Raw genomic sequence first — 13,441 nt, 5'->3', positions numbered from 1 at the left:
TGCGCTAACACAAATCTGCCATCGTGTTTTCCCAGATGAGGAATGAAGAGAGACGTCTGTTTAGGGGACTGGTAACATCTGAAGGCCTGGTAAAGAGCGGGCAGCTGTTGCGAAGTTCCAGACACCCAAACCCCCTCGCTCCAGCCCCGAGGCAGGGTGAAGCATTTAGTGCTTTATTAGACGGCATGTGTCAATGCCTACAGACATGCTTGTGTGTCAAACTTGTTTGCCTGCAGGATGACAGACTGGGAAATGAACGAATTTGTTTCCTGTGGAAAAAACCGACAACCATGCGTTAGTACCAGAGCTACTTCTTATGCATTTATGCTCTGGGGAAAAAAAAAAAAAAAGAAAAAACCTTGGCTATGCAACATTTATTGGTGTAGAACAGTTTCTCTGTGCCTCTCTTCATTCCCTCCCCCTCTCTCTCCTTCTTTCCCCCTCCATTCCCCCTTCTCTCTCGCTCTCTTTCACTTTCTCTCCCTCAACCTCCCCCACTCTCCCTCCCTTCCTCTCGCAATCCTCCTTAGCCAGGTGGGTATCATTTTCACTCCCACCACCTCTTCCTGCAGATAGTCACATGCACCACATGGCCACCGCTCCGCTCAGCTCACTGTAACAGTGGTACTGTGCTCCAGAGCATCGCATTTTCTCCACAGTCGTAGCCCGTCCTTAGTTTTAGTACATGCCGCCCCCAGAGCTGAAAGTGCATAAATGTGGATTATGATCAGCATAATCCGCAAATATTGTTAACAAGCAGTACGCGTAAGAGCGTACTTACTCAGTCCATGATACACATAACATGCAGGGGCTCCTATAATATTATCCTGTTTGTGTACAATAACATATATTGCTTGCTTTTTTCATCTGTAAAGCTCCACAGGCCTAGTTTGATGTTTCGTGTCTGCTAATTCTTTCCACAGCTAGACAATGTCGTAAGTAAAATATTGGCACACGACTCTGGAACCGTTTTGTGATCGTCCAAGAGCTTAATCAACTTTCCATGGTGATGAAACAAACAGTTTTTTTGGCAGTCCCCAAAGTCATTCACCCTTGTAGTTAATCAGACAAGGAACTGACACACTTTTGGACACGAGTGCCAAGTGTTTCAATGAAAGGCCACCTAGGTAAACACACTGTGCCCTTTGACAGGGACACCCGAGACTCTTCGGCGAATCTGCTTCATCGGCAGGCAGAGCCTCGGCGAGGCCCCCGAAGCCAACCTCAACCGCCTCGCACACATCCGTAAACCGCCATCCACTTCACCGTGCACCACACACACCGCTGACACCGTAGACGACGTGCACAACGTCACAGATGCCAGTTCGCTCTGGCTCTAATCTGAAAACAGAACATTTTTCCAACACAAACCAAGAAATTGAAAAAACACAAATACATAAAATGTGATAGCAACCGAAAAACTTTGTCCCTTTTTAAAAAGGGCATTTTATGTTATGGTGTCATCGCCGCAATGTCCATTTCCATGGTTTACCATCCTAATGGGGACATTGCGCTCCGCGGCCCGTTGGACAGTCCTCGGCCTTTTTACTGGAGGGAGCGAGCACGTGCGGTCAACTGGTTGGGCCGTGTGGTTAGTTATCTGCAGCAGCTGGGGGTGCCAGTGCCCATTCCCAGCAAGTCACACCCACAGCCAGTTACCCACAAGGAAAGCAAAACATTTAGTCACCACACATCACATGCAAACACACACATACATATGGGCATCTCTGCATAAGCATGATCAAGCCACCCTGCTTCAGGGTCCTGTGTGGGTCAGGGAATGTGGTCCTGTCAGGCCCTGTGACTAAGGTAAACAACTCCCAGTCTACTTCTTTAGCTTCCTCGAGTAAAACCTAGCATCCCTTTTGCTCACAAACAGGTGAAAGAAGATACATGAAGACAGGCACATACCTCTGAATTGAAGCGGATTTGGCAGACGTTACAGGAGATGACTGGCCGCTTTGTCTTCACCAGCGGTATCCCAAAAGTGTGGTTGATCACAGCCTTCTGGACTGGATCCATCTATCGAGAGAAAGGCACACACCAACACATACAACTGTCAAAAGTTGAGAGGCAAGCTGTATCAGGTGTGGAGAGCCCTGCTCAACACGCGTGACCCCGATCCAAGCACTCCGTCCATTAACAACACTCGGTATCCTCTTCGGTTGACATCTTCCAACGATGCAAGAGCGCAGCTCCTGACGGAAGCTCGTGCTCCGCGGCCCGTTGGACAATCCTCGGCCTTGCTGCCGGAGGGAACGAGCGCGTGCGGTCAACTGGCTGGGCCGTGTGGTTGGTCATCTGCAGCAGCTGGGGGTGCCAGTGCCCATTCCCAGCAAGTCAGTGTGACAACCAGGCGAGCAGACTCAACACTGGGCCATATGAGCTCTCAGGGAAAACACACCGACAACACACAACACGCCGTCATCCTTTGTTAGATGCACCACTTTGGTAAATAGCTGCATGCATGTCATGTCAAATTCAAAAGTACATGGAAAGAATTATTACTGGAAAAGGGGAGCACTGCTCTAAATACATTTATATCTAAGCTGCCGAGCACATCTTTCGCAGCCAGTGGGTTGACCTTTGACCCTGCGTTTTTATTATTAGATTTATTATTAGATTGGCGGGTGCGGTGCTTACAAAACCGAAAAGAGAAGTTAGAAGAAACGGATTAAAAGCAAACTTGGTGAAAAATCAGCGTAAGGAGAAGTAGACTTAAATGTTTTAGATGAAGCAAATACGTAAAATGTTTCCGGATCGGGTTCGGTTTATTCCCGTTGCCCGATTTGCCGTTTTTTTTTCTGTCGAGAGGAAAAAAGATTTTCTCTATTCCCTGCTTCCAGCACAAGCTTGCAAAGCTCTGACGGTAACAAGAAATCCATAACCGTACATAAAACCACAGTTTTGAGTCCATTAGTATGAGCACATTTTAAATCCTCCCGCACACGGTGCACCCACATCCTCCTGTGGATCCTCACACACACACTGTAGACCCCCTTTTCCTCTGGGGCCTCAAACACACAATTCCGCCACATCTGCACCTCCTCTGCCTCTCACCTCACAGCACTACAGCTGGAACAGCTGCTCCCTCAGCCCCCACATTGCAGTGTGTGCCACACTCAGCTAGAGACAATTCCAATGTCAAACTGATGCCAGACTGACCATGCGTGACCTCCTCTCACACGCACGGTGGGGTTCGACCGCAAAAGCTGCTTCCGTCAGATCCTGCGTTTTCCACCACCTTCATCCAGAGTCCTCAACTCCAGCTCCTACAGACATTCTGCGGACCTCTGCGCCGGCACTCCAGAAACACCTGCCAGTGTCCGATGGAGACGCACCCAGAAGAGCCCTGAAAAATCCACACGGCAAAGCCCTTCACGGCCGCGGTTGCGCTTTCCTCTAAGCCCTGCCTACATCAGTCAGTTTCCCCTTATCGGCCAAGCCTGCGTTGCTTCAGCACGCTGAATTCCGGCTCTGCCAAAGTTCCGCTCTGCCTACCAAAGCTGAATTCCAGCCTCCGAGGACAGTCCGGTGACTTATTGTGCACTCGAAAACACCTCCTCACCCTGCCGAACCTCCGGCGAGCCCCCGCATCTCCTCGACCGCAGCTCCCACCGCGGCCGGTGTTTTCACTCACCTCCTTCTCGGTGGTGTCTGCTCGATCTCTGAGCTGCATCAGCCCCCGCCTGCTTCCGCTTCTGTCCGTGAACCTGTGTGCTCACCTGCACTTCTGGCGTTTTGCTCTTTCCTCTGCCTGTGTGGGCCACTGTCTGCCCACTTGCTGTACTGTGCTGCTGCTCTTTCCTCCTCACGAGCTCTTCTACTCAACTTGACTGGCTCTGTATAACAGAGTATGTCTGTAAATCTGCCTTCATCTCCTTTACACCCTCTCTCTCTCTGTGTTTGCGGCTGCGTTGTGTCACCCTCTCTAAACTCAGAGATCTCTATTTATAACCAAGTCATTGAAGACGTGGAGACTTGCATTCCTTCTCTTTCCCTCCTCTTTGAAACTTGACTGTGCTGCTTCATCTGCCCTCTTCTGTCTCCTCTCTCTCCTTCTTCCCCACCCTCTCCCGCATCTCTCCCTCTCTCTGTGCTCCCTGTCCTTTTAACGACAACTTCTCTTGTCTGCCTACAGCGGTGTCATTGTTCTTTTTACCTCCTTGCTGCCTTCCTTCTCTGATACCACCTCATTTGATTTTCCATCCAGTTCATTTCGTCTTTCCACCCCGCTGCCGGCCAAACGCTGCACACAGCACCTGACAGCCGGCGGTTTTCCACTATAAATCCAGCTGTGTGCAGCTGTCTGATAATGGTGATCAGTGAGTTGTAAAAATAAATCTATGGATATCTAAATGACATTTACAGGTGAAAACCTTGGTGTCGTATAAATGTCAGCGTAAATGACAAAATCACACCGAAAGGGCAAATACAGTAAAGTCATATTGAACAAGAATAACACAACCATGTGTACTACGCCTTCGGTCGATACAAGAGTGGCAAAGTGCATCTGCGCGTGTCCAAGCGCCGTGGCAGGATTGAAAGTGTCGTTGCGTAAAGTGGTATAAATTATGATGTGGATGCAACACCGAGGACTGCCCATTGTGAAGAGTCAGGCAGAAGAAGAGCAGAGTCATACAGATGGAGTGCGAGGCAGCATCTTTCCAAGAAGACATAGGGTCGTATCAAGAGAAGGGGTAGGGTCGGTGTAAAATTTAAGACCAGACACATTGTCCTTCTGAAATCCAGGCTTAGCGGCATGCAGATCCACGGCTGCACCAAAAACGATGTATCTAAAGTTCGAGGCTCAAGACCATCTCCTGAGCACATTCATGCTGGTGGACCACAAAGGCCAGTTGTGTGGAGGGGGCCCATCAGGCTTCACTTTGTACCAACAACACTGTCATTGTGTAGGGACAGCTGGTAGTGTAGTGTAGTGGACAGAGCTGCTACCTATGCAATGCAGAAGTCATAGGTTCAAACCTCATCCCCAGCTGCACTACCCTTGAGTAAGATACTTACTCTAATTGCTCCAGTGAAATTTCCCAGCTGTATCATGGATAAAAACAAGTGGTATGATATGTAAGTAGTTTAACACTGTAGGTTGCTTTCAAGAAGCGTGTCAGCTAAATGAAGAAGCGTAAAAGGGATCCCAACTGGCTTCTGCTTCAAGAACCAGACTCTCACTGTATGTGCTCAGAATTAGCATAAACATGGAGCAGCTCCCCACCGTGGCTCTTTAACAAATAATGGTGAAAAAGGGAACAAATAACCTTTCATAGGCAGTCCGCCACTGCGGAGTGCAGTACAGGACCTGCGGGACAGATACTTCCGTGCGTGGAACTGCACGGTATAATGAGCGGCTTGGATTCATCTTCTCAGCAAAACCTCAGCTACTGTACACTTCCAAAAAAAGAACAAATGAAATTCTAGCTTGAGCCCTTGAGGAGATGTCAGGAGCCTGCCGTCAAGCACCGGTGCCACAAACAGCAAAACGTTGTCCAATTACACTACAATTTACCGTAAAGAACAATGCTCAGGGGTAAACGGCATCCAAGGGGGAAGGTTTTCCCAAAACTTGTTTGCATATTTCATTCCGCATAAAACTTCTCTGGTAATAAAGCCTGAAGAGGGGGGATTCAGAGACCAAAATAACTGTTGTGATTTAAGACTCTGATGGTGTGTTTCACCTGCAGCTGAGGATCCCCGCTCTGTTCTATTCATCTGCATCGCACCCCCACCGCCGGAACGTCACCCATTCACGTGGGCTGGCGCATTTTCCCCACCTGCCCGAACACACACTTGCGTGAATGTGCATGCCTGAGGCATGTGGATTCTGCGCCGCCGTGAATCCACCTGCGTCACACCCTGTGTACGCTGCGTGAGCGCATCGTGTGTGAAATGAAAGCGTCACACGCCGCCACTGCTCTCTGTCCTAGCTGGTGTCCTTCATTTCTTCCCACAAGACCTCTACCATGTCTCCCTCTGTCGACCACTTGTAAAACAACACCTGTCACATTCCCTTTCTGACTGGCACTTTGCACTGTGGGAATGGGGAGTTGCTGCCGACTATAAATGACCCTGTTGTGGCATAGGTTAAGGGCACCGGGTCAGGGATTGTGGGTCTCGTGTTATATCCTTGTAGCCTTTTCTAGGTCCTCTGGGACTTCTCAAAAGCGAGTTGCAAAGGGCTGCCCTGCCCTATGACAGTTTGTCGACATTCGCGTGATGCAAAGTGGAAATAATGCGGAAAAAGAAAAATGCTGAATCTACGACTTGCTCGCCATGTCCCTAATAAAATGATCATCCATAACTCATGGGACTGTAGAAACGTAAAGAAGGCCTTTCTTCCAGAACACAGCGAAAGATGGTGACATCACTATAAAAGATTGGCTCAGCCGGCGGATATAAGGAGTGTGTGTGACGCCGGGTGCTGTAAGGGGACATGGGTTCAGTCCCTGTCCAGTCTGCGTGGAGTTCACGTGGGTTTCCTTCCACCGTCTGAAGACTTGCTCTTCAAGCGGACTGTTGACTCTACACAACCCATGGTGTGTAAGAGGGTGTGTTGCTCTCTTGCCTCTAGGTAGCATATTGTAGCGTATCTGCCGTTGTAAGTCACCTTGGGTGAAAAGTGTCCACTAAGTTCTTCATTGTAAGTTGTTTTGGAGAAAAGCGTCTGATAATTGTTTCCCTTTAACAGTTTCATAATGAATATAGAGGTTTGTTCTTTCATCCCTACTGGTACATCCTATCATCCTGAGGAGCTGGTGAAATATTGACTCCCCATAGCCAGTGGGTAAGAGCTGATACCACTTCCAAACTTCTTGGAGCTTGGAAACATTAGACACACCCTGCAGGGTTCCTCTGTGGATTTTTTTTTGGTATTTGGCAGTGTCTCGCTCAGACATCAACCACACAGTTCTGTCTAACCCTGGGGAGACTTGGTCATATGATTACTACAACGACAGCTGGGAATCTTTTACTTATACCTCTGAATATTTGCATGTTTGTTTTTTCCATTCTTCTAAATTCCTTGTTTTGTCTAGGTGCAACACATGAAATATTGGTTAGTACTGCTATCTATGCCTTCAACACACACAGGTTCAAACCCCACTTCCTGCTATAGTACCGATGAGCAAGATATTTAACCCAAATTTATTCAGCGTTACAGTGGAGGAAATTGTCTAGATGGGTAAATGATTGGAAGTTGTGTTGGGGGAGCATCAGCTAAACAAATAAATGTATTTCTTTCATTGTTTATCTGTTTCTTCAGATTCAGGGTGTGGACGAGAGCAAAGATTTCTTTCGTTGTCTAAAAAAGGGGGTTATTTATATGTTAGATTCCACTTCTATATATGTCACCATGTTATCCCCTGTAAATGTCCAAAACAGAATGATAAAAAAGAGGTCAGTGAGCTGATTCTGGCGAAGGTCTGTTACAAGGGGAAGCAATGGAGTTCTCAAAACTAACCCTAAACCCTGTCTCTCACCGAAGCCAATGAGCTCACCGTACTGAAGTTGTGTAAGAGCCCAACACTGTGGGGGGGCGGAGTCTCCAGGGGGAACTGCAGGAAGGGTTTTATATCCAAGTGGGGCTGGATCACGGCAGGGGTCCGCAGGAATGCTGGGACGACCCCAGTCCTGTTGATGCTGCCTGCAAACAAAGTGGGAAGACGATGGAAAGTTTAAAGGAAGTTTCATAAATGTATTGATTACAATTGCTTTGGACCTACTAGATGCGGACAATCTAATTCTGACCATTATATTTTGGGGAAAAGGAATAGAAAACACGAAGCCAGTTATCCACTTATTATCCATAGCTGCTTTTCCCAAGGCAAAGTTGCCATGGTCCAGATACTCATTGGACAGTATACCAGTCTATCACAAAGTTATCCGTTTAGACATAATTTATAGTAGGTGTTTTATGTTTTTAACTAGAAACTGTTGTTTTTTTCTAAGACAAATATTGTATTTACTCATTGGGACAGCACCAGCTGTGACAAAGGGTCCTAGCAGAGGGACTGAGAGATCAGGGCAAAGTATTTTGTGTGGAAATGTCAGATGAACCTGAGTTGCTACTTGTCTAGTCATCATATGTTTGTAGGTCCTCTGGCAAAGAGGTTTACAGCGAGGCCTACGATGTACTTTTGTGTGAATCAGAGTGATTCCGTGCTCAGGTCGCCTACGTGTTTCACAGTTAAAGAATTGGATACACTGGATAGATTCCTTGATCCCAGGACCAGGAAGAGCTATTCACACACACACACACACACACAAAACATCTTGTCACAGTTTTCACTTGCTGACCTTTTGGATCTGGAAGCTCAGTGATGGATGTCAACACCAAATTGCACACATTTTCCCCTATTACACAAATACCGAATAAATACAGTCATAAAAATTTCCCAGCGCAGCACGTCTTCTGCCTTGTCGGTGCGTGTGGTTCTCATTCTGACTCGGAGCATGTCTCTCCTCCTCTTCCCTTTGCTGCTGCGATCGGGGCTAAGTCTCCGAGACAGGCTGCACTTAAAGATTCAGCTGTGGCAAGCAGCAAGGCTAAGCTGCTTAAGCCTCACAGCTGGATGGCTGTAGATAGGAGCCTCACCCCAATACGAGGTCTTTCTTCGGTCATTGCTTTTCTCCGTCTATATATTTCACACTCTCCTCTCTCCCCATCTCCGCCTTCTGCCTCCTTCTATGCGCCTCCGAGACTTCCCTCCTTCTCCTCCGGCATGCTCCCTCTGTCTTTATTGTGACGTCGACAGCGCGCTTAAAACCCAAGTATTCTTGTGCAAAATTTTCCGTTTCCTGGATTATTGCTGTTGATGTGCCGGGCAGCAGAAGACAGATCTCTGAGCAGCCATTCTTTTTGTCACCGGAGGGGGGTGGGAATGTGTTTGAGTGAGATTATACGCAGCCGTCAGTTCACCTGTGGTGAGAACGACCTGAATGGTCCCGTGTGGCATCGTTTGTGACCGAGCACAAGAAGGGAGCTGGAAATGGAGGAGGTGGGTGGGAGTTTTGGTGCCGCATAGACCGAGCGCCCCAGTTATGGACTGTCCCGGCCCACCACTGTCTGCTCTTCTTTGTGCCTGGATCCATCTGACAGCAATGTGTGTCTATTTTCAAATCAACTCCTGATCAAGACCTTGGCCACTTTTGTTCTCCTTGAGCTGTCTGTCATTTTTCTACCACTTCAGCTTTTTACTCTGTTTCATCTGGCAACCAAGAGTTTCAACCCTTGCATAAGCTTTTTTTTTCTGAAAACTTTGCTGTATTTCAAAGTCAAAAAGTGCCATTGAGCCAGAATTGTTTTATGTTTCTTGGTGAGTACCCTGAGGTCTCTGGTCTCTCACTTCTTTTCGTTCAAGTGAATTTGCTAATCGGCATATAGTTTGATAGGTTATTCATAAGTGTGATTCACGTGGTCTGTCCATGGATGTCATCGAAAGGAGGAGGGAGGAGAAGAGGAAGGGAGAGGACAGCCACCCAGTCCACAGCATGCTTCAGTGCATCTTTTGGGGGCGTTTTGTAACATGGGTCTTCCGGATCTCCTTCTTCACTAGTGAGGCGGTGAAGCACATCAGCAGCCGGTTTAGATCAGCATGCAGCAGCTTCTGCTCCCCCACGCTCCTCAGCCCCCCCCCGCCGCCTATAATTACTTCATTAAATGAAAGCACGCTCTGGGGCCTCATTCATGCTGTAAATCAGCCTGTCCAAGGGGCTGCACTAGGAGCAGGTGAGGCGTTCCTACATCGGAGAGCACTGTCTTGCCACGGGGGGCATTGCTGTCACCAAGGTTTCACAGAAGACGTGTTTGCCTTTAATCACAATGGCCCTTAACCCCTGTCCTATCCACATTAGCGAGCGCAGCCATCAATCTCAGCAGTGCAAACAAGGGCTCAATTATCAAAGCCCTAACAAACGAACGTGTGCTTAATGAAAGCAGTGAGTGTTTGAGTAAAAAGAGCAATATTTTGAGAAATACCAAAATCCAGTGAAAAGGGGAATGTTCACACGTCATCTGAAACCACTTGTCCCAAGCGGGGTTGCGGGGAGCTGAACCCTAGACCAGCAGCACGGGGTGTAGGGCTGGAGGGGGAGGGGACGCGCCCAGGATGGGACGCCAGTCTGTTGGCAGGCACCCCAAGCAGGACTTGAACCCCAGACCCACCGGAGAGCAGGACCCGGTCAAATCCACTGCATCACTGCAGCACTGCACCCCCCCAAGGGGAATTTTTTCCCAGCCAAATTACAGAATAATAGCAGATAGTGTCAACATCTCAGTAAGGGTGCAGGTCCGCTTCTGTAGTCTCAGTTTTTTGCAAGGGCAAAGCTGTGCTTTTGCCTCTGCCTGTATCACCTGTCCTCCACTCTGCCTCTGCTTCTGCAGACCTGGAACCCTGGGCGAGCATGATAGATAGAGCGATCTGAGGTGGGGGTTGATTGTGAGGAAGCAGGAGCTGCAATTTGGTAGTCACTAAGGCCTGCGATATGCACGGAATCCTGCACCACGTACTGGGCTGTAATCTGAACTCCTAAACAGCTCGCTACGCCTGCAGTGTGGCAACACAGCTCACTGACTTGTTACTGGAGATAGGAACCCATCTGTAACCTGACTGTGCCACTGAGCTGGGTGGTTCTGGACAGGCGTGGCATGAAACTAGGGGGAGCATCATGCAGGATATGGGCCGCTTTTGCTAGGAGAAAAAGAGATAGAAAACAGGAAAAGAGAAGATATGAGAAAACAGGAAAGCAGGTAGAACTGGAAGAGAGATCGCTTTTGAAAAGACAACAACCAAGGTACCCAGGTTAAAGGAGAAGAGAGAAGAAGGACAGGAAAGACCATTACTAACTCTGAGTGATGGGGAATGAAAGAATGAATAACAGACCAATCTGCCATCTGAAAAGATTCAGTTCAAGTATATTCATTGCAGATCCATTAAATTGCCACATCCCACGACTCTCACTTTAAATCTCTGCAATCCTATTTCACAGCCTGGCACAAAAACAATCTGCTGCCTGTTCCTGTTCTAATGTATATATTTACATTTGTCCCTGCAGTAACTGATTTGAAATACCTGAGAACTCCCTGCTGTACTTCAAATACAAAGGTCTCTATACAACTGCAAATCATCACCTGAGAAACATGAACAATTTCACCTGTAAATACTGCAGCTTCAGGCACAAATCTTCTTAGCAGTTTTGAAATACACTATTGATTGGACCTCACGGGCATGAATGTGTTAAAAGCCGTTAAGTCCCCATAAATCCTGCCAACCTTCCTTCTTTTCTCATCCCTTCATAGACTTGGCATCCCATTTCCCTTGTGCGTTTCCTCTTTCCTTTTTTAATGCAAATATTTTGCGTGGACAAGATCGATTAAGACTTAATAGCTTATTGGATTTTATGGAGATCATGGAGGTGAACACAGGAGTGTATTGACTCCTCCATTTGCTTCTCTCTGCACCTCCACGCTGGAGCTTAACCCCCCATAGCTATGACCCCCGGTTCTTAAATCTTCACAGCATGAAAAAAATGTTCTCCAAACAGAATGTAATGAGCTAGGCTAGACCTTGCCCATGAGCTCCTTCTACACTTTTTTATGAGGGAAGTAAACAAATACAGTATAGTCATAAGATGTATGATGGTGTTTTTGGGACATACTGCAACCTCAACAAAAATTACACTTCCAAACATGGGTTGTGGATACATTTTGTCTGGCCTAACATGAATATATTCTTCAAATTAGTGAATGGATAAAGTATGTTACCCATAGGATATTTAGAATGGAAAAACAACACCAAAGAAAACCCAATGTGCAGTGTACACTACATCTGGTCAGCAGGCACAAGACCCAGCCTACACAACGCAACACAATGTTTGGGCTGGATTTCTATGAGTATCTCTCAAAGAGAAGGTCTTCAGCAAATTAGGCGTTTTGAAGTTCTGTACACTTGGTGCTTAAATTCTAGTTGACTGTGTCTCAGTCATTAGTTAGTGTGAATGTGTGTTCAGATAAAAGTTTGCATTTGTCCTTTACCTGCATTGTCAGAGACTAAGGCTGAACAAAGGGAAAAGGGAAGGGAGCTGGAGCAAGTGAGAAAAATGAACAAATGTAATGGCACTTGAAAGCTCCTGAAATTTGTACACATGCAGCTGATGCCCGAATTCTTGTCCATTGTCTGTTGACACAGTGATTTGTTGACCTTCTCACTGGTTAACTAACACAGCAACCCAAACTAGTACATTAGCTGACTTGCTGATCAAATCATCAACGATTATGTAAAAATGACTGTCTGTAATAGAATGTTTGATACATTGAAAAATTAAAATTGGGCTGTTGGTCTGATTTTAATGGCAGCTTAAGAAATTCTGACTAGCAGCCAGATTTATTATCCTCTTATGATGTTGACGGAACTAACTGTCAGCAATCTGTCTGTCCGTCCTGACTTAACCTGCTTTTTTCCCTTACAAGGCAAAGAGGGATGTAAAATGTGTCGATGTAACCGAAACGTCTGTCTGCACAAGAAACGTGATATGGAATATCGCCATTTCTCATCTGCACAAAAGAGGGATCTATCTTTCCCTGAGGTATTTTAATTGAGAAATCAGATAGGGGCTTATAGCAACCTGGGCTGAGCTGTGAGATTAGCCTCAAAAGTCAAAATATAAACCAAATAATATAACTTTTAACTTTGCTGTTGTTGACTTTAAGATCTTAACGGCTGTCTTAGAATCCGAATGGCACCTTCAAGATACCGATCTTGTAAGTGATCTTATATTTTTAAAAAATTTTTTCATTCTATATTTTTTAGAAGATCTTCTCCATATAGTATGTTTTTAACATGCACGCACTTTCATTACAGCTGCAGTAAAGAGCAAAATTAGCCAGTGTGAAAGGCCTAAACCAGATACTATATTGCTATTTAAAATCATTAAAGTCAAAGTGAACTTTATTGTCATTCCCACAATATGTTTAGGACAGACATAGGAGTGAAGTGAAATGCGAAATGCTGAATTTGTGCAACCTGTCAAATAAACGTATTCATAAAAAGGTTGTACTGTGCTTTCAGGGTCAACATTTTTCATCAAAATGACTACGGCCAATAATGTGACTTGCTTTCATAGGGGGGTCAAGCTGGAAGAACACTGCTTTTGTGCTATGTCATCTAGCCGGTTTATCCGCAAGAGCCTTCTGACATCTCCACCTTCATCTAAACTGACTGCAAACTTCTTTTAGACATTCAAAGGCTGTCTGTCATCTTGTCAAACACGCAACTACCTTTGGACCCACCATTCATTCTGCATTTTCATCAAATGTACTATACCCTCCAGGAGCTGACCGGATCTGCTGCAAAGCAGGTCCTCTTAAATGCCTGGAGGCCTGGTGTCATCAAGTTTCGCTCCTGTGACTCACCTTCAGTGACCATCACAT

The 13,441-nt window shown here is 46.5% G+C and overlaps 1 protein-coding gene across 3 annotated transcripts in view; it reads right to left on the bottom strand.

The window, feature by feature from the left end:
• The window catches only part of LOC108918501 (zinc finger protein 385A-like), a 61,563-nt gene that overhangs the window by 18,099 nt on the left and 30,023 nt on the right, over nt 1-13,441 (bottom strand). For 2 of the 3 annotated variants that reach the window (XM_018725821.2, XM_018725822.2), the window contains exons 2-3: nt 7,512-7,657; nt 1,912-2,022 (exon numbers count right to left, since the gene is read on the bottom strand). In XM_018725821.2, coding sequence (XP_018581337.1) covers nt 1,912-2,022; nt 7,512-7,657 — 257 coding nt within the window. Of the gene's footprint in view, nt 1-1,911; nt 2,023-3,640; nt 3,996-7,511; nt 7,658-13,441 lie in introns of those variants that run through there. The other variant, XM_018725823.1, reaches the window with a different exon arrangement.

This window comes from Scleropages formosus, chromosome 22, assembly GCF_900964775.1.
Source record: "Scleropages formosus chromosome 22, fSclFor1.1, whole genome shotgun sequence".
NCBI lineage: Eukaryota > Metazoa > Chordata > Actinopteri > Osteoglossiformes > Osteoglossidae > Scleropages > Scleropages formosus.
The sequence above is the reverse complement of the archived record's forward strand: the minus strand, read 5'-3'. Positions and strand labels throughout refer to the sequence as shown.